The 25,889-nt window shown below is 40.8% G+C and overlaps 2 protein-coding genes and 1 long non-coding RNA gene across 5 annotated transcripts in view; 2 read left to right on the top strand and 1 right to left on the bottom strand.

Annotated features, from left to right (window-relative positions):
- The window catches only part of LOC143219559 (uncharacterized), a 280,642-nt gene that overhangs the window by 188,234 nt on the left and 66,519 nt on the right, over positions 1-25,889 (top strand). The gene's annotated exons all lie outside the window — the stretch shown is intronic.
- LOC143219555 (uncharacterized) lies at positions 11,360-15,832 on the top strand. 2 transcript variants are annotated; one of them, XR_013011383.1, is made up of 4 exons: positions 11,360-11,424; positions 11,724-11,811; positions 11,922-12,197; positions 12,271-15,832. It is a non-coding gene; the product is annotated as an uncharacterized LOC143219555 (long non-coding RNA). The 2 variants fall into 2 exon arrangements; XR_013011382.1 differs by having other exon boundaries at positions 11,922-15,832.
- LOC143219572 (uncharacterized) lies at positions 16,367-21,616 on the bottom strand. Its single transcript, XM_076445510.1, has one exon. It carries the CDS (start codon positions 21,614-21,616, stop codon positions 16,367-16,369), a length of 5,250 nt encoding a protein of 1,749 aa, XP_076301625.1.

The following is a 25,889-nucleotide window of genomic DNA, read 5'->3' as shown; positions in this document are numbered from 1 at the left end:
TCGGGCGAGCGAGTTTTCGCGCTACTCGAGATTCAATTCTGCGTTCGCACGAACTTGACCGCTTCTGTCTGACGTCTGAACGCGCTCGACGAAGTCGAGCCACTCTCGGGCCACCGGGCCACCTGATAGTGTGTCACGGATAGACTGCGTATCTTTATGCAAAATAAAAAATGTCAGCGTCGATTACAGGAAATAGAAACTAAATTGAATGTCATCTCTTCCCTTAATGATTTTAATAGAGGAGAAATCATATATTGACATCTTCAATTTAAAAAATTTTCCAACAACTATCAATTTCATCTACTCAAGTTTGCTATAAATTCATAAAGATCCGCAGTCTATTCGTGACATATCAAGCGGCCCGAGAGTGGCTCGACTTCGTCGAGTGATTTGAAAATTACAGTCAAAACGTGTTGGTCGAGGAAGTGTCGACTTCCAGCTCAATAGTAATGACCTGTCATAAATCTCCCTGTAGAGAACAGCCCCGGGAACGGCACTGAAAGAAATCGAGTCTACCGGGTTGGGTCTGCCTGGGTCTGCCTAGCCCGACCCCAGCCGCGCGCCCGTAGTCTCAATGTGTTGACTTCGATGGCGCACGCTGCGTAGTATGTGTGACCGCTGTAATAAGTATTTCAATACAGCCGAAAATGCATGTGAAACGAGTTCTGCCTCCTCCACTCTGATCCAATCGTCCGCGCATTCGCACCTAGACACGTCACCGTAATCCTGCCTGGGAACCTTCTTCTCAGGCTTACACCAAGTACAATGTCACCAGTTCGAATCCATGCGTGTTGGCGTCTTGCCGCCATCCCCTACAATTGCGTAGTATGTAGTGGGCGGTAACGGTATCGTATCCTAACCCACTGCTGTTCCGCTATCGCTCGTACTTACGAGGCAGTGTATTGGATCACTTGTTGGACATAGACAAATCTAAAATGTTTTTTCACTACGTGAATGAAATATGTAATTTCAGGACCGACGCTGTCGATCCTTACGTTAGAAAATGTCTGTTCCAGGGTTGTTACCTTTCACTTAAAAAGGCATCGTTGGTGAAGACTGGTTGCTAATATTATTCTCGAGGTGTAAATGGGGTTATTTAGTCGTATACAGCGTCCGTTGCCAGCTCCTTGTGACGCCAATTTTTATACCTCCATTTCTTTTGAAGGGCTCATTTTACAGTGGAAACTCCAAGGAATATAAACATATTTTGTTCAAAATTTAAATCACTGACGCACAGTGGTCTGGATTGGAAAATCGTGTGCCATTTTGTTATAACTTTTGAACCAGTAGAGATACTGCAATGAAATTTTCACTAAAAATATTTAAAAAATAGTCATTTTTAACTATAGGTAATTAAATATTTTTTGCATTTGTTAAACAATAATTTTTTATAAATTTTCATTGATATTTTTGATTAAAAAAAAAATTTTTGGAATATAATCGTACATACTATTTTTTACTTTCTAAATATGTATTTTTTATATTTATGTTTCACACATGTGTAACGTTTTATGGAATACGTAAAATATAAATTTGAGAAGTCTTGTTGCAATCAACATACACAAAAAAAATTACCGTAAAGGTAAAAACGCATTACAAGCGTGTCAAAGATATTTTTTATAATAATTTATAATGATTAAAAAACGAAACGAGCCTACTACCTTATATCTTTATTTTACTAGAGGTGAGCGAAATATCAGAACGAAACAGAATTGAAAAACTTCTATTATATTTTAATACTAAAGAATTACCTCGGATGCAATATTTAACACTAAAATCTTACATTTTTCGCTATGTGAAGTCATCTGATAATAATTTGTACCAACAATATACCTCGCAAACATTCTATTACCAACTTTAATGGCTTTAAACAATAATAATTTGAGCGGGCGGAGAGGGGCGGAATTAATTTTTTCATGATTATTTAGAAGGAAGGTGTACTAAAAATATTCCAATTAATTAGAAAGCTAAACTCGGCTAAACATTAAAGATATACCATCTTAAATGGAAAGGACTTCACAAATTTTTCTTACGGCATTGAGCATTATTATATAAATAGAGTATTTACGTTAATAAATAATAGAAAGATTTGATTTTTATCACAAAAGTCTGCTCTTCAATATAAAAAAAAAGCGAGAGATAATATTAAATAGGAACGTCAGGGCACCGCATCACAGAGAAGCAATTTTTCTCGTGAAAAATCCTCCTCTTAAAATGTCCTATTTTCAATGTTTATTGCAACTATTATATTTATTAAATTGTACTATTTTCTTCATTTCCGAGGTCTGTGAACATTTGGGAAGCAATGTTTATAGATATCGATACGAGAAAGTTCGTTTTTGGGCAGAAAGGCACACGATTTTCCAATCCAGACCACTGTGTGACGGCTCATCGAAAAAGACGTAAAAAACGAATTAGTTTAAATTTTTCGACTCCATACAGTTGATGGTCGAGGTTAAAAAAATAATTTTGCAATAGCCCAATCCTTTCCTAATAAAACCACCAAAAAAAAAAGTGTAGCTCAATCGGATTTCAACGAAAATATGGATTTCATGATGTTTCGTTGACAAAAAATTCGATTTTTTGGAAAATCCTGAGGTGGTAGACAAATTCTGAGACCAGATTTGAAATAAGCGTGGAAGAATGTACGGGAAATGATGTACAGCATGTTGCAAAAAAGTTTTATTGAAATTGTGCAGGTTTAACGAATTTTGTCAAGGTTAAAAAACGTTCGTACCATCATTTCCCTACTTTCCGCATATTCTGCAAAGTTAGAGCTTTAATTTAAAAAAAAATTCATCGTTCTATCTCTTTTCTATCGAAAGTTATTCGACTTTAACACAGAAACTTGCGGCGACCCGTGCAGCGACCCTTGCAGCGACCCTTGCAGCGACCCAATAGCTGCACGGGTCGCTGCAAGGGTCGCCGCCTGGATCGCGACGGAATGGCCAAAAAAGGTGTGTCACAGCTCTGACCGACCAGTCCTGAACCGCTAGAGGACTCATCAGTAAGGCGGGCCCTGCCCGAGACGCTGCGATATCGAAAGGTGGTTTAAGACTGTATATATAGAGATCGGTGACGGATCAGGTAGCAGCGAGAAAGGTCTTTCTTTGACTATCTGTCCATCTTGTGGCAAATGTAGGAAATTAGCTGCCACAAAAGAGAGCGAGTTATTATTGTCCGCTTCTGTCCGAACGCGCCCGACGAGGTCGACCACGTTCGGGCCACCCGCCCGATGTGTTACGGATAGACAGCGGGTCTTTATGCAAAATAAAAAACGTCAGCGTTGATTACAAGAAATAGAAACTCAAAAGAATGTCATCCCTTTCCTTAATGATTTTAATAAAGGAGAAATCATATATTGACATTTTCAATTTTAAAAATTTTCCAACAACTATCAATTTCATCTGCTCAATTTTGCTATAAATGCATACAGATCCCAAGTCTATCCGTTACACATCGGGCGGCTCGAGAGCGGCTCGACATCGGCGAGTGATTTGAGGAGTTGGTGACAGATGAGTTGGGCATTTAATCGGTCATCCGATTTACGATTGATAATCGTTAGTCGCGATTAACGACTAAAGTAGAAATTTAATCGTTATCCGCAATTAACGATTAATAAGTATTTAATCTTATCCGCAAATATAACGATCAATCGGTATTTATTCGTTAACCACAATTAACGACTAAACGAGGATATTAATTGTTAATCGCGATTAACGATTGAAGTAGAAATTTAGTCGTCAATCGTCGATTGAATTTTTGCCCAACACTGGTTAGTGATTTTATTTTTATTCTATTTTCTCGAAAATGAATAAATCCATGAATACTTTCGGCCAACTCGAGGCTACAATGAACACGACCGACGCCCGAGGGTCGAGCCCTGAGGCCTGAGCCCAGAACACAATAGTAGTGCAATAAACACGGCCCGACAATCCCCCGGCCAGCCAGGTAGCTCGGCATGAAACCGCTAAGGAGCGAATGCTGAACTTAATTATTTTCCGTGCTGCCCTCACGAAAGTCACACGAGCCAATTCGTGGCGTTCTGCCGATTAAGAAAAGCCTAAACTCGACGGAATTAGGACCGTTTCTAGTGGTTTTATTCATAATGGAGTGTACACTTTCCACCTTTAAATATAAGAAATTTAAAAATATGTGCTAGGTGTCTCTTTTTATTATGTCGAGCACCCTGTATATGAGCACCAAAAACTAATTTTCATCGTTTTGTTAGTGTTTGACACACGATTGTAAATACGTTCAAAGCATTGTGCTACCGTCTCGTCCCGTGTTATTGTCTTTACCGTTCGCGTTCAATTTGAACGATTTCTAACGAGCTCCCCAGTATGAGAGTATGGTGGGGATGCCCGCGTATTACGCGAGGACCCCGATCCGCAACAGTCGAGATTGATGACTGAGAGAGATCTCTGTTCCTCCGAAACGACATCTCAATTGTCAGTTATTTGTACCGCGTGTTTAAAATTATTATTAAAAGTGATCTTGAAGTCGCAGAAACCCGGCTTCCCTGTTTAAACCAGTGGTTTTAATTCACCCACTTACACTTTCTCCACTACCGGACTGATCCGACCCTTCATACCTGATTTTAAACGAAGTGCTCGTGTCGGGGTAAACAGTTAGTTTGGCCGTTATAATTTAAGGAAAAACTTGTGACACCTCATATTACACGTCCGTAAAACCAACAATTTTCAAGACTTCAAGGAATTGTTTGAGATACGTTTTCTCATATTTCACTAAAGACTGCAACATATCCAAATTTGAACAAAATCCGAAACAGTAGTTCTATTTCGCATGGAAATATGGATACTCGAAAACAATTAAAAATTAAAACAATTATAAGAAACTGCGATTTAGATCAATCGTGAGCAGAAAAATTCAAAGATTCTTTTCTTTACATCTTTCAATGCCTACTATGTATATCTGGTTTATGTGTTGACCGTTTTCGATGACATTTCGGGTAATCGGATAGTGTTTTTTCATTTTCTTAGTTTTAAAAATCTTAAGCTTAATAAATATGGATTCGAAAAAATCGTTTGTCCCGCTGTTTCCAAAACCGTTGTTTAAACATGTTTAAACAATCATACTGTATTAATATTGGCTATCACTGTATTTGAAAAAGTCTACAGAATCTTTTATATGGCGGGGGTAGCGAGCGCACGGTAACCCCAAGGAATCTGGTTAGACCGATTTGGTCTTTAATGTCTTTATGGTTATTACGGCTATTAACTCCTAAGGGTACGGCTGGTGGCACATTGCAGTTCGGCCATGGCACAACAAAAGCCCAAACTTCGTTTTTCAGGAGCTTTTGCACGAAAAAGTATATTAACGGTTTCGGTGTTATTTCAGCCGCTTGGCATAGTACCGTTACCGGTATTGTCCGGTATGTATAAATATTTTACCGGGATTAAGTCCCTAATTTCACACAGTGAATTAAAGTTTCAAAGCGAAATGTTCAGCGCTGTACGAAGCATTAACGACATTAGATTCGAGACTAAAAGACTTGAATTTTTGGAGATGTTATGACATTTCGACGAACATTGCGCCGGACGGCGCACACGGTTTTCGCCGACATTTCACCGACTCCAGATTTGACCGGCAACAAATTTGATCGAATTGATTCAATCGATTGATGAAGTTAATCGCCATACGGTCTATCCATCTGTCACCAACTCCTCAAATCACTCGCCGATGTCGAGCCGCTCTCGAGCCGCCCGATGTGTAACGGATAGACTTGGGATCTGTATGCATTTATAGCAAAATTGAGCAGATGAAATTGATAGTTGTTGGAAAATTTTTAAAATTGAAAATGTCAATATATGATTTCTCCTTTATTAAAATCATTAAGGAAAGGGATGACATTCTTTTGAGTTTCTATTTCTTGTAATCAACGCTGACGTTTTTTATTTTGCATAAAGACCCGCTGTCTATCCGTAACACATCGGGCGGGTGGCCCGAACGTGGTCGACCTCGTCGGGCGCGTTCGGACAGAAGCGGACAATAATAACTCGCTCTCTTTTGTGGCAGCTAATTTCCTACATTTGCCACAAGATGGACAGATAGTCAAAGAAAGACCTTTCTCGCTGCTACCTGATCCGTCACCGATCTCTATATATACAGTCTTAAACCACCTTCCGATATCGCAGCGTCTCGGGCAGGGCACGCCTTACTGATGAGTCCTCTAGCGGTTCAGGACTGGTCGGTCAGAGCTGTGACACACCTTTTTTGGCCATTCCGTCGCGATCCAGGCGGCGACCCTTGCAGCGACCCGTGCAGCTATTGGGTCGCTGCAAGGGTCGCTGCAAGGGTCGCTGCACGGGTCGCCGCAAGTTTCTGTGTTAAAGTCGAATAACTTTCGATAGAAAAGAGATAGAACGATGAATTTTTTTTTAAATTAAAGCTCTAACTTTGCAGAATATGCGGAAAGTAGGGAAATGATGGTACGAACGTTTTTTAACCTTGACAAAATTCGTTAAACCTGCACAATTTCAATAAAACTTTTTTGCAACATGCTGTACATCATTTCCCGTACATTCTTCCACGCTTATTTCAAATCTGGTCTCAGAATTTGTCTACCACCTCAGGATTTTCCAAAAAATCGAATTTTTTGTCAACGAAACATCATGAAATCCATATTTTCGTTGAAATCCGATTGAGCTACACTTTTTTTTTTGGTGGTTTTATTAGGAAAGGATTGGGCTATTGCAAAATTATTTTTTTAACCTCGACCATCAACTGTATGGAGTCGAAAAATTTAAACTAATTCGTTTTTTACGTCTTTTTCGATGAGCCGTCACACAGTGGTCTGGATTGGAAAATCGTGTGCCTTTCCGCCCAAAAACGAACTTTCTCGTATCGATATCTATAAACATTGCTTCCCAAATGTTCACAGACCTCGGAAATGAAGAAAATAGTACAATTTAATAAATATAATAGTTGCAATAAACATTGAAAATAGGACATTTTAAGAGGAGGATTTTTCACGAGAAAAATTGCTTCTCTGTGATGCGGTGCCCTGACGTTCCTATTTAATATTATCTCTCGCTTTTTTTTTATATTGAAGAGCAGACTTTTGTGATAAAAATCATATCTTTCTATTATTTATTAACGTAAATACTCTATTTATATAATAATGCTCAATGCCGTAAGAAAAATTTGTGAAGTCCTTTCCATTTAAGATGGTATATCTTTAAAGTTTAGCCGAGTTTAGCTTTCTAATTAATTGGAATATTTTTAGTACACCTTCCTTCTAAATAATCATGAAAAAATTAATTCCGCCCCTCTCCGCCCGCTCAAATTATTATTGTTTAAAGCCATTAAAGTTGGTAATAGAATGTTTGCGAGGTATATTGTTGGTACAAATTATTATCAGATGACTTCACATAGCGAAAAATGTAAGATTTTAGTGTTAAATATTGCATCCGAGGTAATTCTTTAGTATTAAAATATAATAGAAGTTTTTCAATTCTGTTTCGTTCTGATATTTCGCTCACCTCTAGCAAAATAAAGATATAAGGTAGTAGGCTCGTTTCGTTTTTTAATCATTATAAATTATTATATAAAATATCTTTGACACGCTTGTAATGCGTTTTTACCTTTACGGTAATTTTTTTTGTGTATGTTGATTGCAACAAGACTTCTCAAATTTATATTTTACGTATTCCATAAAACGTTACACATGTGTGAAACATAAATATAAAAAATACATATTTAGACAGTAAAAAATAGTATGTACGATTATATTCCAAAAATTTTTTTTTAAATCAAAAATATCAATGAAAATTTATAAAAAATTATTGTTTAACAAACGCAAAAAATATTTAATTACCTATAGTTAAAAATGACTATTTTTTAAATATTTTTAGTGAAAATTTCATTGCAGTATCTCTACTGGTTCAAAAGTTATAACAAAATGGCACACGATTTTCCAATCCAGACCACTGTGCGTCAGTGATTTAAATTTTGAACAAAATATGTTTATATTCCTTGGAGTTTCCACTGTAAAATGAGCCCTTCAAAAGAAATGGAGGTATAAAAATTGGCGTCACAAGGAGCTGGCAACGGACGCTGTATACGACTAAATAACCCCATTTACACCTCGAGAATAATATTAGCAACCAGTCTTCACCAACGATGCCTTTTTAAGTGAAAGGTAACAACCCTGGAACAGACATTTTCTAACGTAAGGATCGACAGCGTCGGTCCTGAAATTACATATTTCATTCACGTAGTGAAAAAACATTTTAGATTTGTCTATGTCCAACAAGTGATCCAATACACTGCCTCGTAAGTACGAGCGATAGCGGAACAGCAGTGGGTTAGGATACGATACCGTTACCGCCCACTACATACTACGCAATTGTAGGGGATGGCGGCAAGACGCCAACACGCATGGATTCGAACTGGTGACATTGTACTTGGTGTAAGCCTGAGAAGAAGGTTCCCAGGCAGGATTACGGTGACGTGTCTAGGTGCGAATGCGCGGACGATTGGATCAGAGTGGAGGAGGCAGAACTCGTTTCACATGCATTTTCGGCTGTATTGAAATACTTATTACAGCGGTCACACATACTACGCAGCGTGCGCCATCGAAGTCAACACATTGAGACTACGGGCGCGCGGCTGGGGTCGGGCTAGGCAGACCACGGGCGCGCGGCTGGGGTCGGGCTAGGCAGACCCAGGCAGACCCAACCCGGTAGACTCGATTTCTTTCAGTGCCGTTCCCGGGGCTGTTCTCTACAGGGAGATTTATGACAGGTCATTACTATTGAGCTGGAAGTCGACACTTCCTCGACCAACACGTTTTGACTGTAATTTTCAAATCACTCGACGAAGTCGAGCCACTCTCGGGCCGCTTGATATGTCACGAATAGACTGCGGATCTTTATGCATTTATAGCAAACTTGAGTAGATGAAATTGATAGTTGTTGGAAAATTTTTTAAATTGAAGATGTCAATATATGATTTCTCCTCTATTAAAATCATTAAGGGAAGAGATGACATTCAATTTAGTTTCTATTTCCTGTAATCGACGCTGACATTTTTTATTTTGCATAAAGATACGCAGTCTATCCGTGACACACTATCAGGTGGCCCGGTGGCCCGAGAGTGGCTCGACTTCGTCGAGCGCGTTCAGACGTCAGACAGAAGCGGTCAAGTTCGTGCGAACGCAGAATTGAATCTCGAGTAGCGCGAAAACTCGCTCGCCCGAACTTGTCCGATTCTTTCCGAACCCGCCCGACGAGATCGAGACACTCCCGGGCAGCTCGAAACCCCTTGGCAGCCCGATGCACTCGGGTAGCTTGAAACGCGCTCGAGTCGAAAATTATAAATTTCAACACTCTACACCTACCGAACCTTAAAAGTAACTGGTAAATGTTTCTTTGTATGAAAGTGATGAGATTGATTTTATTTAGACTTTATGCAGCTTTCCTTGTAATATGTTAATGTATTAGCTCGTTCGGAAAGTCATTTCGTTTTCTCCTTTGCTGAAGAAACAATTCAATTCAATTTGATTTCTATTTCTTGCAATCGATATAGTAAATTTTTATTTTGCAGAAAGATCCGCAGTCTATCCGTGACACACCATCGGGTGGCCCGGTGGCCCGAGAGTGGCTCTCCTTCGTCGAGCGCGTTCAGACGTCAGACAGAAGCGGACAAGTTCGTGCGAACGCAGAATTGAATCTCGAGTAGCGCGAAAACTCGCTCGCCCGAACTTGTCCGATTCTTTCCGAACCCGCCCGACGAGATCGAGACACTCCCGGGCAGCGCGATGCACTCGGGTAGCTGGAAACGCGCTCGAGCCGAAAATTATAAATTAAGTTTCTTTTCCCTTCTACGACACATTTTTTTGCACGAAGACGTTTCAACCCTCTACACCTACCGAACCTTTAAAGTAACTGGTAAATGTTTCTTTGTATGAAAATGATGAGATTGATTTTATTTAGACTTTATGCAGCTCTCCTATTGTAATATGTTAATGTATTAGCTCGTTCGGAAAGTCATTTCGTTTTCTCCTTTGCTGAAGAAATAACATTCAATTTGATTTCTATTTCTTGCAATCGATGTAGTCAATTTCTACTTTGCAGAAAGATTCGCAGTCTAGTAATGACAAACGGAAGCATTGCCATCCCTACACGATAAACGAAATTACTTTCCGAACGACCTGATAGTATGTAGTATGTAATTTAAATAAAAATATTAATTTTGTCAGTAAAAAGAAAGACTGCTGCTGCTACACATTTGTATAATAGACATTTACTTTAGCGACATCTACCACATAGCACGTCCTACATTAATGCGACCTGGCGCGACCGTGTTGCCCTCTTACGGCGAGGCAAAATCGAGCCCCGTTCTCCGTGCAGTGGCGCGGCAGCAGGGATCCAAAACGCGACATAGCTGCGGCGCAGTACAGCTGCAGAACGGAGCAGTTGGTTGTCTGGGACCCTGTATACTTAAAATTTAAAAAATACGTTTTATAGATTTGTGTCAATTAAACATATTCTGAAAATTTCAGGGTAACCCTAAAGTTATTCTTCTAAATTTTCGTAGAAAAAATTGGTTTTCAATTTGGTTTAATTAATAATAACTGTGCCTAAAAATATGAAAAAAATTGGAGACAGTATTGATGACAGTAAGTATTTCATCATTAAATTAATTTCCAAGATGGTGGCTTTTAAACTTCGATATAAAATCTGTGTTTCTTCGAAATCTTCCGGCTTTTCTATTTTTTAAAACTAGAGTTTGCAACAAAGGCTCGGGAAAAATTAAAATACTTCTATGAATATAATTTATATTATTAGAGATTTGTATATTAGTTACATATTTGATATAAAACAATATAAACTGTATGTCCTAATCCTGGCCAATGATGATGTACGATCTGATCCAGTCTAAAGATGATGTAGGATCTGTTCTAGGCTAAAGATGATGTAGGATCTGATCCAGGCTAAAGATGATGTAGGATCTGATCCAGGCTAAAGATGATGTAGGATCTGTTCTAGGCTAAAGATGATGTAGGATCTTGTCCATGCTAAAGATGATGTAGGATCTTGTCCATGCTAAAGATGATGTAGGAGCTGATCCAGGCTAAGTACTAGACTAGGGGGCAGCACTATATGGGCACGGCCAAAACCCGGGCGTGAGCACTCTCATATACTCTCTGATTATATCTTTAGTTGTAAGGAAAAACGCCGCATGTCTTACAATTTCAAAGAATTGCGGGGCTTTTGTGAACCATATTTTTCAAGCTTCGCGCTGTTTCCTTTAGTACATTTGCTCTTCGATCGTGGCGCTTGCATCCAAAGTCCTTTTCAACTCATTTCAACCGCTGTACGGCTGGCTTATGGGAATCTCGTATCCATAGTATATATATCAGTGTTTACATCAACTTAAATAGGACTATATTCGCACGTAAGCTGCTTTATATTATATATTATTTTTATTCTTTCGTATTTTAACGTTCAGTGGATCGGTACTGTGAAATGTTTAGTCGTGGTTTACCGGTTAAATAAGATATATCATAGTGAGCGTATGTATTTTAGTGAGTGATTTGAAGGTTATGAGGTGTTATACAATTGCGCGTTATCTTAATAACTTCTTCTGATATTTATTTAATTGCGCGTTATTCTTCTAATGTTCCGGTTAGCCCTATCTTTTCTCTATTTTTCGTTTACCGTCTGTTGTTCGGCTAAAATAATTATTTTGCACAGGTTTATGAAGTCTCGCCACGTGTCGTCGGATTTGTGAATTCCTTCGCTAATCTGTTGGATCTGGACTGAATTTGTGAAATTATTTTTGGTATAAAATTCTCTTCTTTCTTCATTCCATTTATTGCAATGTAGTAGTGTATGATTTACATTGTCCACTTCATTGCAACCGTATTCAACCACTTCAACCGTTCATTGCAGATTTCTGTGTTACATTCATTGATCTTTCTTAAGTAGTTGGCAAAGATACCATGCCCAGTAAGAAATTGTATGGTGTAATATGTTATATCATTGCGTGGCAAAGCATTCCAGCGATTGATATCTGGAATCGAGAGGTGCATTAGTTTTTGGTTGTAGTTTGTATTTCAGCATAGTTGAAATTTAGTATAAATTGCACTTCTGATTTCCGCTCGAATTTCTTTACGTCATATCTTAAATACGTTTGGCTCTATTTTCTCTTCCGTGTTCATTCCAGCGGTGAGTATAACTTTAAATGTTTTGCTAATGTTTTTGTCATCGATAGTATTTCTAATATAGTTATTATTTCTAGGTAGTGATTCGGAACTATTGCTTGAGACGTTCTCATTCTAGTTTCTTCTGATATTAATGCTTCTCCTAGGTATGGTTTGCTTGTTTTCTCTATTGATGTACATATTTTTCTTCATGCTATTCTTCCATTCCGCCAGCAAGCGTCTTTCAATGATGATATCTATTATATTGGGAATGCCAGTTATTACGTTAAGGTAAGTCATAGTTTTATACGCTCTAACGACTTTAATTAGAGCCTGCTTTTGTGTTTGTTCTAACCTTTTCCTATTTCTGTTCAAGTTGATAGCTTTGAACCCATATACTTTGAACTCATATACATCATAGTACTGGAACATAGCTTTAAAATTTGGCCCTGCTATATTAGGTGTGAGCCTCGCCAGCATGCTTGCAGCATTTGTAGTTTGAGCAGTAGCTTTTTTGATATATGCAAAGTGTTGGTTATTCTTTTCTAAATAGATGCCAATGTATCTAATGCTGTTAGATGGTGTTATGTTAATATTATTTCCAAGGTTAATGTGCAAAGGTTGGTGGATCCTTTTCTATTTAAAAGAATGAGCTCGGTTTAGTGTTTGTTAGTTCTAGTCTAGTATATTATATATCTAGTGTAACGGATGTATTTGTAGGTTTGCTTCCATTCTGTTTTTGATAACTTTTCCGAATAATTTTTGACTGATTATTTAATATTGCTAGCATAACTACTAGGGATGCCATCGAGTTTGTCTGGTTTCTTAATTAACCCTTTCACTACAGTGGGCACCTAAAGGCGCTTAAAAATATTGCTGTTACGGTACGGTTAATCTAGTTCGGTCCACACTAGGCCTGGGAAATTTTATCGATTATTATTACGGCAAATCTTCAGACAGACGCAAGTGAACGCTAATTCAGCTGTTACATATTCCGTAAGTCATATATTATTTAAATACGTTTATTTGTGTATTTTGCAGTTATTTTTAAATAAATGATGTTTTAATATAGTGGAATTCAGGGTTTCGGTTATCTAAATATACTTTCTCACAAATTCACTCCTAACAAAATGTTTCTTCGTTCTCGGTGTACATACATCGCGAATAAATTCCTACCATATGGTATGGCTGGTGCATCTCAAAGTCTGCCGTAATCAAAGGGTTAAGAGAAGTTTTTGTAATTTCCAGTTGGTAGGGAAATTTCCAGTTTTTAGATATATGTTTACCATTTCAGTGACAAAATTTAGATTTGTAAGGACAATTCTTTTGAGTAATATTACATTTATACTATCGAGCCCAGGGGCTTTATTATCATTTAGTTTTTTTATAATCTCACTTATATATATTTCTTTTTCTGTTATGTGTATACAGGGTGCGGCGCAAATTAGTCCCCGTGATTTTTCAGCCCCTTTGGATGGTCGGACAGAACTCTTTCTTACCAAAGAGTTAATCAGTATTTAACCGACAAGAAATTGCAATATTTTAAATTTAAAAAGAAATCGATTTTCAACAAAAAATCAAGGTCGCTGTCATATCTTTTAATGGAACTGGGTATTTTTAAGTTCATAATATTGTAGGCGACGCACAGTGGGGTATTTCGCTGAAAAACTGGAATAAAATATTGTAGCATTATTTATGGGCTCAGGGTCATAAATAAGTAGGTCGTTGGATTCGTCTTGACGCCAGCTGTAAGATTATGAACTAAAAAATGTACTTTAACATTTAAAAAATCAAAATACTTTTTATTTTTTGTCGAAAAAAAAAATTTTTTCGAAATTTTAAATATAGAATTTTGTACATGTGTGTCTAAATACTGTTCAACTTTTATTTCAAACATTTTGTCGTCAGATTATCCGAACTCTTTGAAAGTAGTGTTAACTGAATGCTTTGATTACGAGGTACAGAGTTCAGGTAGGTGTACAGTGTACAGGGCACTCACAGATTTTATTCCGTTATCATTTCAATTAATATTGTTATTAATATTTGAACATTACCAATCATTCTGTAAGTTTTATTCGATTTTGAAACGAAAGTCGCCACTTTCGACGCTCATTTCTACTTAAATTTGTTATAACTCTCCAATTCAGAACGATTCGGAACCAATTCTTTGTGGACTATGATCGTAAACCTTTATCGAATGTAATGGTACCAGAAAGAGTGCGGAATACAGCGGAATGGTTTACCAAAATTGTCAATAAAGTTTTGAAATCGAAAAAAAACTTACAGAATGAGATTGGTAATGTTGGAATATTGATAACAATACTATTTTAGATGATAGCAGAATGAAATCTGTGAAGAGTTTGTACACCTATCTCAACTCAGTAGATCGTAATCAAAGCATTCAGATATCACTACTTTTCAAGAGTTCGGATAATCTGACGACAAAATGTTTGAAATAAAAGTTAAACAGTATCTAGACATGTACAAAATTCTATATTTAAAATTAAAAAAAAATGTTTTTTCGACAAAAAATAAAAAGTATTTTGATTTTTTAAATGTTAAAGTACATTTTTTATCTGATAATCATATAGCTGGCGTCAAGACGAATCCAACGACCTACTTATTTATGACCATGAGCCCATAAATAACGCTACAATATTTTATTCCAGTTTTTCAGCGAAATACCCCACTGTGCGACGTCGAAACGAATTCAACGACCTGCTATACAATGACTTTCAGATGACCTTGAAATTTAATTAAATTATTAATTAATTACATGTACATGTTTAACATTTGTGTTTTCAATTTGGCTCCATATAAATTAGGTTTTTGGTGAGTTAAGTTCTGAAGCAATGTTTACAATCATTTGTTTACCTCTAAATGCGAGGCGTTGCTATTACGGACCGTCGAATTATTTCAAATATTCTGGCAATTGATTCATGGCGATATTTTCTTTCAAGGTTATCTGAAAGGTATCGTATAGCAGGTCGTTGAATTCGTTTCGACGTCGCCTACAAAAAATATTATGAAATTAAAAATACCCAGTTCCATTAAAAGATATGACACCGACCTTGATTTTTTTGTTGAAAATCGATTTTTTTGCAAATTAAAAAATTGCAATTTCTTGTCGGTTAAATACTGATTAACTTTGGTACGAAACACTTTTCTGTCCGACCACCCGAAATGGCTAAAAAATTGTGGGGACTAATTTTCGCCGCACCCTGCATATTGTGGGAGATTTTAAATCAAACAATCCAGAGATCATTTAACTAATTATATTTATTATGAACACAATCGTAATAGAAGAAACATAGTGAGAATATACGCTTGCTTGTTAAATCAATATTTTGTGTCGTAAAAGAACGATTCTCTTTTTTTATTAACAACTTGAATCCTATATACTCAGTGATTAAAAACAAATGGAGCAAATCTGTCTACAATTTCCCCCACTTTGGGACAATATATTATTTCAATATATTAATATATTATTTCCCTTTTATACTTTATACTATATTGAGCAATAATCTTTATTCTCAAATATATGCCTTTCGGCGTTACATTTTTTCTCTTCTTCCTACATTTCGACACATTTTTTTACATAATTACATTTTCTTACTTCTAGCTTATCTTAATATTTACACAACAATTTACAGACTATGTATATCTTTGTTCCTCTCTACTTGTTGAGAAAGAGTAGGAATGTTGGACGAGACGTATAAGAAATGGATCACTGGCACTTTAGTTGTAGTTGCAAAGACAACAGTCAGAATATCCTTTATTAAAACACTTATCGAACTAACCCAACACCACTTAAACTAATTGAACTAAAGAAAGTTAATGAACCGAAGCAAGGTTTTTAAGTAAGCCAGAACATAGGCAAAGACCAGAGAAGCGCAATGATCTTTTTGTAAAGAGCAACGTTCGTGTCGAGCAAGCAACTCTCACGTTTTGAAGTTAACTGACTTCTCGGGAGATCAGCGGTTTCCTCGAAATCAGATCGGTGAGGGGAGAGAGGTGAAGAGGAACCGATATTGTCGCGAGTTGTTATTTGGATTGGGTTAACCCCGTCACCTCTCTCGTCTCTGGCCTAGGAGAGCTCACGTGCCGCCGTTTCGCTCGCGTGATCCACAACATTCCGCCCGCCTTTGTTGATTGAAGTTACGAATCAACAAACTTTCAAAAAGTAAAATTTGCTTAAAGATCGGCGGTCTCAGTAATGGCTGGAAGGAGGCAAATTTTCGCAATAGGCCGAGTAAGTACAGACGTGGCAGTGCGCACGGTTACGACTCGGACGAGTCCATCGGCACCGGCATGAACTTGCTCGACTCTCCCCAACGGCCATCGTGTAGGTGGAGTAGCTTCATTTAGAATGAGGCACAAGTCCCCAGGCTTTAAGTTAGGCTGCTCCTTCGTCCATTTCGTCCTTTGCTGCAAGGTCTGCAAATACTCGAAGGACCAGCGCTCCCAAAAGTGATCTCGTTGTTGCTGAATCATTTGCCAACGTTTTAACCTCGAGGATCGAACATCCGTCAGCGATGGTTCCGGAATAGCCGTTAGGGGAGAGCCTATTAGAAAGTGGGCTGGGGTCAAGGCGGTGAGATCGCTAGGCTCATCAGTTAAAGGAGTGATTGGTCGAGAGTTTAAGCAAGCTTCTATTTGAGTTAATAGAGTCGACATCTCCTCAAAAGTGAGGAGAGTCTCACCTATTACGCGACGAAGATGGTACTTCACCGACTTGACCGCTGCCTCCCAGATTCCTCCGAAATGCGGAGCAGCAGGAGGGTTGAATATCCAGTTAGTCCCGGATTCAGCTAACGCTTGTCGAGTTTTTTTCATCTCGTCATTGGCTGCGTTGAGCATTTGACGCAACTCTTTATCAGCACCGACAAAGGTTGTGCCGCAATCGCTACGAATAGAGGCGCAGACTCCCCGACGCGACACAAAGCGACGATAAGCAGCGATGAAAGCGTCGGAAGAATAATCGGAGACTAACTCGAGATGTACCGAACGGGTTGCGAGGCATACAAAAACTGCAACGTAGGACTTACATGTCCGGGCGCCACGTCCAGGAGAGAATTTAGTAGTAAAAGGTCCAGCATAATCTACGCCCGTATGGTAGAAAGGGCGAGTAGGTGTCACGCGCGAGGCGGGTAGATCGCTCATTTTTTGATCGGCAGTTTTCGCGCGCCATCTCCAGCATTTTAAACATCCGTGTATTTGTTGTCGAACCGCTCGACGACCGCGCGGGATCCAATACGACCGACGTAAATTGTACAGGGTGATTTGAGTACCGCCATGTAACAATCTCTCGTGGAAATAATTGATTATAAGCGAGGTAACATGGCTTTTTTCAGGAATTATGATCGGATGTTTTTCATCATAATCCAGTAGAGAATGTTTCAGTCGACCGCCGACACGCAAAATACCCCGCTCATCCAGAAATGGACTGAGTCGAGCGAGAGGTCCCCGGAGAGAGGACTGCGAAGTTTCTAAACAAGCAATCTCAGTACAAAAAAAACGGCGCTGCTCGCACCGAACGATAGTAAGTCTCGCGTTGTCAAGTTCTTCGGTACGAAGACAAATATCCTTTAAGGCGGAGGTCCTTCGCGCGCATTTGATGAAACGCAGACACCAAGCAACGGAACGCAAGAGGCGCGTGAAGGACGAGTATCGATTGAGCAAATCCGTCGGTTCGGTGGGAGTCGCGACAGCTAAAGTGGTATTAAGTACCGTTTTTTCTGGGCGTCTTTCCTCCTCCGTGTCCAAAACTGTCGGATAGTATTCCTTGAACTCAAGGGTAGTGGTGGAGAGGAGGGAAGGTCCATGCCACCAGAGAGTGTTATTGACCAGGGAGTCACCGTTTAAACCCCGAGAAGCGGGGTCAGCGGGGTTTTCTTTAGAGCGAATGTGATGCCAAACATCGGGAGGAAAGAGGTTTTGGATTTCCGAAACTCTATTAGCTACAAACGTTTTCCATCTGGAAGGTCGACCTTGAAGCCAGCTAAGTACAATGGTAGAGTCCGACCAAAGGTATATTTTAGCGTCGTGCAACTGTAAAACATTTAAGACGCGTTTAACTAGTCGCGAGAGAAGTACTGCGGCACACAATTCCAGCCGCGGAAGAGATACCTGTTGGAGGGGGGCTACCTTCGTTTTTGCCGTGACTAATCTCACGAGCGGCCTAGCTTCGGTTGCCATTGTGCGAAAGTAAACAACACCGGCATAAGCTTTCTCCGAGGCATCCGCAAATCCGTGTATCTCGAGCACGTGTTTATGACTGATACCCATCCAGCGAGGCATCCTGACAGTCGAAATCTCGGCGAGACTATGTGAATAGGAAGCCCAGTATTTGGTCTGCGCGAGGGGGAGGGGATCATCCCAATCGAGTTTTAGAAGCCAAAGAGTTTGCAGGAATACTTTTGCCGTAACAATAACTGGAGCCAGGAAACCTAGCGGATCGTAGACCGAGGCCATCTCCTTCAACACCTGTCGTTTAGTGATAGTGACCTGGGGGTCGCGAGGTTTTAAGTTGAAGAGGAAGAAGTCCCCAGCTGACTGCCACCGTAATCCCAGCAATGTGAAGACCTTTTCAAAGGCGTGTTCGCTTGAGGAAGCAACGTGCTCAGGTGACAGATGGTCTAGCAACCTTGGGTCATTGGCAGTCCACTTCCTCAAAGTGAAACCGCCCGCCTTGAGGGCGCCAATTAATTGTTTTTGAGTTTCTAGAGTTTCCTCAATAGTAGATGCTCCGAAGAGCACATCGTCCATATAAACATTCGAACGTAGACAAGTGGCGGCCAGCGGAAAACGACTTTCTTCGTCGAGACTTAGCTGTCGTATAGTGCGCATGGCGAGATAGGGAGCGCAAGCTAAACCATAAGTGACCGTACGAAGCCGATACTCGTTTATTTCCTCGTTCGGATCGCGTCGCCACAAGATGCGTTGAGCGTCCCGATCGTCGTCAGCAAGCCAGATTTGTCGATACATTTTTTCCATATCGGCGGCAAATACTATTGGATGGCAACGCCAGCGTAGCAAAAGGTCCGGAATTTCCGGCAACAGATTCGGTCCAGAATGTAGAATGTCGTTTAGGGAGATTCCCGTTGTAGTTTTACTAGAACCATTAAATACGACGCGGAGTTTCGTAGTAGAACTTGACTCTCGAAATACTCCGTGATGCGGCAGATAGTATTTGATAGAATTTTCTCGAATTCCAGTAGCAAGTTCCATGTGATTGAGTTCGAGATACTCGTCTAAGAAAGCGCGGTACCTTTCAGCAAAGTCAGTAGAGGTAGTAAAACGTCTCTCAAGTTTCGTCAGTAAATTAGTAGCTGTTCGTCGAGAATCGCCTAGAAACGACAGATCTCTCTTGAGCGGAAGTCGTACAATGTATCGGCCTGTTTGGTCTCGAGTGTGAGTACGAACGAAAGTTTGCTCGCACTCGTCTTCATCCGCGGTCAGCTCAGTAGAGCAGGGAGGAGGATCTACTTCATCCATTGACCAAAATCGTTGTAGAAGAGGGCTGATATCATCGTCGACCGAGCAATGTAGGACGAGACGACGGGTGTTAGAAGGAGAATTTTCGGGAAGTGACGGCGGACCAGTAACAATCCAACCTAAAGTAGTAGCTTGAGCGACGGGACAACCCGCAGCACCCTGACGTAGACCTTCGCGAATGATCAGAGCGTAAATATCGGCTCCAAGTAAGAGCTCGATGGGTTGTCGAGAAGTGAATTCTGGGTCAGCCAAATCTAGATTGCCTAGATGAGGCCACGTGCTCGGACCGGCAATTGTAGGAGGCTCGTGAGAAGATATTCGAGCAAGGATGACAGCGTCTACTGAATATGAAACCGTGGGATCTAGGCGAGATGACACGGTCAAATTCACCCTTCCTCGAGGACGACTTCGCATGGTATCTACTCCCGTCAGTGGTATATTGAACTGTTTGCGAGGAATTTTAAAGCGTTGCACGATGCTTTCCTTAATCAAGGACACTTCGGCACAAGGATCGATTAAAGCGCGGACAAAAACTCTTTCGCCCGGACGAACCTCTATTCCAACAATAGCAGTAGCCAAAATTAGAGTTTGTTTAAGTCGAGTACAATTAACCACCTTTGAGCCAGGATTGGACGCGGAGGACGTTTTGGACGAAGAATCGCGATTTCCTCCTGAAGGAGGATTTTCGATGGGAACATGTAATACAGTATGGTGCTTTCCGACGCAAGTTTGACAACGTTTGTTGGAATGACAATCGCGTACCTGGTGATTTGACAGACAATTAAAACATAGTTTTTTTTCTGTTACCACTTTTCTCCTCTCCGGGGGGGTCAGGCTCTTAAACCTAGGACAGAAGAGAATAAAATGATCCTTTTCGCAAAGACGGCACTTCGAAGTTCCGGATGTTCCAGTGACGGCGTGCACCTTAGGTCGAAGCGATGTCCCGCGAGTAGCAGCAGTTGTCGTAGGTGTCCGTCTCTCAGCAAGTGAAGTGGGGAGCCTGGTATCAGCAGATGCAGACGGAGCAGCCAAGTGCGATGAAGCAGCGGTAGTAAGAAGGTTGCAAGCAGGCAAGGAGCTTTTTGTCAAAGATCGCAGCCGGCCAGCAAGAAAGTCAGAGAGTTGGGAAAAGGTCGGCAGCTCCTCTTTTCCCTCCAACGTTGTTTCCCAATGAAGTCTAGTCTCTCCATCCAGACGTTGTACCGTAATGTAGTTTAGCCAATCGCTCCAATGTTCGACTGGACGTTTGAGCGCAGCTAGAGCCTCAACGGCGTTTTGAGTCCCATGGAGTAGTTCTTTGAGCTCCGCAGCAGATTCGGTTTTCATGGTAGGAAGCGCCATGAGAACACTGAGTTGGGCGTCGACCAGTACTGGAATATTCTCATACTCTTTCTCGAGTAACTTCCAGGCACGTGGAAAATCATCGTCCGTGACAGGAATATTGTTTAAGCGATCGGCAGGATCCCCCGTAACATTCGTTTTCAAATAGTGCAGGCGTTCAACATTGGTTAGAGTAGTGTTGTTAATAACCATAGATCGGAAAAGATCTCGGAAGCTGATCCACTTCGTGTAGTCACCATTGAAGGGTACGAGGGCAATTTTTGGCAAGGATAGCTTTTTTGCTTGTGGCGGAGCCGAAATGGTGACCTGTTGAACCGTCGTTGGTCCAAGAAGTCTCTTCAACTCAGCCTTAACAGTAACGTAGGCTTCTTCAACCTCGTCGTAGATGTTGTTCGTAACATAGAGGGATTGGAGCAGATCATCGTTTTCTTGAGCGTGAAGCTTGTCGTCGTTGGACACAAACTCCAACCAGTATGATTCCAGCAAGTCCAATCTAGTTTCTACGGTCTCCCGGGTAATATTAGCAATTCCCTTTTTTTTGAAATTATCGATGATACGAGATATTCTCGTTCCCAACATTGCCTGCTTTTTAAGTAGAGCATCCATGTTTTTCGAACAAGTGAAAACCGTTGGAGGTCGATGCTGTTGTCTCTCGAGGTCGATTAGGACGTACCGACCCAGCGACCGTTAATTCAAATATCACGAACCGTTCCACTAACCGTTTCACTAGTTCTTCGCTAATATCCGGCTCGAAGGACCATTAATTTATGTTGAGAAAGAGTAGGAATGTTGGACGAGACGTATAAGAAATGGATCACTGGCACTTTAGTTGTAGTTGCAAAGACAACAGTCAGAATATCCTTTATTAAAACACTTATCGAACTAACCCAACACCACTTAAACTAATTGAACTAAAGAAAGTTAATGAACCGAAGCAAGGTTTTTAAGTAAGCCAGAACATAGGCAAAGACCAGAGAAGCGCAATGATCTTTTTGTAAAGAGCAACGTTCGTGTCGAGCAAGCAACTCTCACGTTTTGAAGTTAACTGACTTCTCGGGAGATCAGCGGTTTCCTCGAAATCAGATCGGTGAGGGGAGAGAGGTGAAGAGGAACCGATATTGTCGCGAGTTGTTATTTGGATTGGGTTAACCCCGTCACCTCTCTCGTCTCTGGCCTAGGAGAGCTCACGTGCCGCCGTTTCGCTCGCGTGATCCACAACACTACTTTTTGTCCCTATCTCTCTTTACCCTCTCTTGTCCTGCGCTACTTGTACACTATTTTGTTTCCCACTCCTGTCTCTCTTTCTTCTCCACTCTTTCTCTGTTTTCTCTTAGCTTCCTTCCCCAATTTGCACCTTTCCCACTTTCGTCTAGTATTTCTTCTATTTTTCCCTCTATTTCTTCCATCTCCCTACATCTTCCTATTAGGTGCTCTAACGTCTCCTCCTCTCCTCTACACATCCTGTGTTACGAGCCAGGGCCGCGAGAAGCACGAGTGGCCGGCGAAGGGTTATAAACCCAGGAATATGGTATCAATTTGTTAGTTAAGGTACACGGACGAACCCAATGCGAAATTGGGGAGCCGCTAGGAATGTAGACAGTGAGGACGAACCTGACGCGAAATCAGGGAGCCTCTAGGAATGGAATCAGACGCAGACGAACCTGATGCGAAATCAGGGAGCTGCTGGGAAGGTGAAACTTCGTGAACGAACCCAATGCGAAATTGGGGAGTCACTAGGAAATGACGCGCAGACGAACCCGATGCTAAACCGGGGAGCTGCTAGGAGGTTGTAGAATAGCGCGGACGAACCCAATGCGAGATTGGGGAGCCGCTGGGAGGTTGGATGAAAGCACAGACGAACCTGATGCGAAATCAGGGAGCTGTTAGGATGCGGACGAACCTGATGCGAAATCAGGGAGCCGCTAGGATGGTATAGTTTTCGTGGACGAACCCAATGCGAAATTGGGGAACCACTAGGTAGGAAAAATCTCTATTTGATAATTGGTAAGGCGCGAACGAACCTGATGCGAAATCAGGGAGTCGCTAGGATAGTTAGTAGACCTCGTAACTTATATAATCTAAATGATACAACCCGAGCGGTAAGGTTGTATCGTGTGGGAACGTTCAATTACTATATAAGGATTTTGGACGATAATTATAGGTTCAATGAACTTGCTCTAATTACCAATAACACAAATATATTCTACTTATAAAATTCTGTAGTACAAGTGTGTATGTGTCGCGATTGGAAATGAGAGGAAAAGATATGAAATGTGAAAGAAAGAATTTACCTAAACTACGGTGCTCGGTTTTCACGCACTGGCAATGCGGGGGACTCGGAAACAACTTCAACACTGACCAATAGACTATAAACCGAACAAACGGAATCTATAATGTTAGACTTTGATCCGAAAGGTACCTTAGCCCGATCTTGTTAGAAGTTAACTGTCCAAAATGCAGCACGACGTGACGCGATACGTGTCTACTGCAGTACTAACCCCCGAGAGTGAGAATCTAAGGGTTTATATACCCCTACAATGAATGGAATACTTTGTTCATTATCTAATCGCGCTTAGAGATTAGGGCTTAGGGCCAGACTCTCATTTTTGTCACTTCTAACGAAATCGGAGCCAGGGCTCGGTCCTAAATCAAAGGGTTCGAAAGGTTATCTAGGACGCTTCCCGCCAGAGGCGATCTGGAAGAGATTTATTCTCTATCCGTAACATCTCCCCACCAAGAAGAAACATCGTGGTTCGCGTGATGCTTTCTCGGAAGGAAACGTCCTAGATACTATTGATTTTTAAGAGAGCAAAAAAAAATGAAGTGAATAATAAAATTTTTGAATGGAGAAAGAAAGAGAAAAAAAACGAAGAGAAAACGCAATAGTAAACGTTAAAAGCAAATGACGGGTGTAGTGTATGTGTAGTGTATACTTAAATCTAAGAACTCGTTCAAAGCGGGACCACGTATCCCAGCTGCAGCCATCCATTGGTAACGTCATAGGGTGACTGGCCCGGGAGCCTGTCGAGGAGAAGGCGCCCTTCGATAAGTCCATCTTCCGCCCTCGATATCCTCGTGACGCAACCCCTTCTGTTGCCCATCACGTGCTTTGCGATAGCCACGATTCTCGCAATGGGGCGAGCGCTGAAACGCATGAAACGGCAGGACAGTATACTATTTCTTCTGAGGTCTCTATTATATCCAGCGCCTTCAACTGTACGGAGTTGATCGTGGTCTGGCATCCTGCTTCTAATTTGAGAATTCCTGTTTTATGAAAAGTCTTTACTAACGCCTTTTTCCCTTTGCAATAAATTTGCGCTTTCCTTTCCTCCGGCATGAAAAATAGCCACGCAGCGGGTGCATTTAGCGCTCGCCAGTAGGGTTCCGCATGGCCGGTCACCTTTATATTGCAGGTACTCCAGTCTATTGTGCTGGGGTTCAGCAACAGTGTAGTTTCGCAGGTGGCATGTTGACTCGTCTGGTAAACGGGTAGTGTCACTGGCCCTAATAACTGCTTATGGTGATGATGGCAGGTTCTTAAATAATCCTCAGTAGGCAAAAAATATTGCTGTTCATCCGAAGATATTGCAATGTACGTAAACCGCGGCTGAATGTATGATGTCACCGTTTTCGACCCCAGTGATTGAACAGACGGACAAGGATAAACCTTATAGAGATTGAATATCTGATGATCTAACAATGGTACGGTAAGCTCAAAAACTATCCTGCCCTTTGTGAAAATTATATTCAGCTTAGTAATTCTTTCGAGCTGTTCTGTTAAGAGCTCTTCAGGTGAGAAAGGGAATTCATGAGAGGAAGTCTGCCTAATTTTCAAAGCGGAATTCAATAGTTGTTGAGGTGAGAAAATCGCTGGATGGAGGATACCCTGCTTCGCCAGAAGTATTGCATCTATTAATAACAGTAAATTTGTACTATAGTCATCTAAACCTTTTTCAATTTCGAATAATGCTTCCCTTATAACGTTCTCAAAACGCAACCTGTCCAATTCTGACTGAGTTTCTTGTAATTGTTGGGAATGTTCCGATACTGCCTTCATGAGTTCAGACATTCCCTTTGTTAAATTCAGCAATCTCGTATGTACCGTCGAGAACTCACCCTTGATGATATGCGTTTGTCTTGCTATTACCTCCGTGATCTCCTGTTGGTTCTTGTATATTTTGTTCAACTCTTGATTGTAGAAGTCTGCATCCTCTTGAGTCAGAGTCCCGAATAAAATATTGCTGATTGTACCCATAAATCCAAACGGCGCACTTCGTCGAGGTGATTTTACCTTCAAATATGGGTGATCACCTATGGCTGATTTTATCAAGTTCCGATAGTAGCGCGTATTTTCCTCCTTCTTAACCAACCGAGGTCCGAGACCTTCGTTGAGGCATTTTGTTGCCTCATGCCTTTTGCAAAGTTGGTTAAGCATGGAGATGAGCTGTTGGACCGGGGGTGCGTGTTGCAAATATTTCTCAACATCGAGCGAGGTTACCAGGCGCCATTGAGTTTGATAAGTTCTCAGGTCCGGCAGCTTCTCGAAAAATAACCCGACTTCTCCTTGTACCTGCTCTATTGTCGAACTACTCTCCTTTTGAAGTTGGCTCGTTGTCAGCGGCATCAGGAGTAGACAAAAGAGGATCATGTTCATCTTCGGCTGTTGATGTAAAATAAGCATGCTTTAGTTTATCCTGATGCTTAGTGATTATTTTATTATGAGTCTGTAATACTACATTATTCGAATCTGTCACGTCTATTATTTTGTACGGCCCGACATAGTGGGGGTCAAATTTACTAGTACGAGGTTCTAAAAGAACGTAAACAAATTCGCCTACGTTGAATGTAGCAGATCTAGCTCGAGAATCGTAATAACCCT

Source organism: Lasioglossum baleicum, unplaced genomic scaffold, assembly GCF_051020765.1.
Source record: "Lasioglossum baleicum unplaced genomic scaffold, iyLasBale1 scaffold0055, whole genome shotgun sequence".
Lineage (NCBI taxonomy): Eukaryota > Metazoa > Arthropoda > Insecta > Hymenoptera > Halictidae > Lasioglossum > Lasioglossum baleicum.
This window is presented reverse-complemented; position numbering and strand designations above follow the sequence as displayed.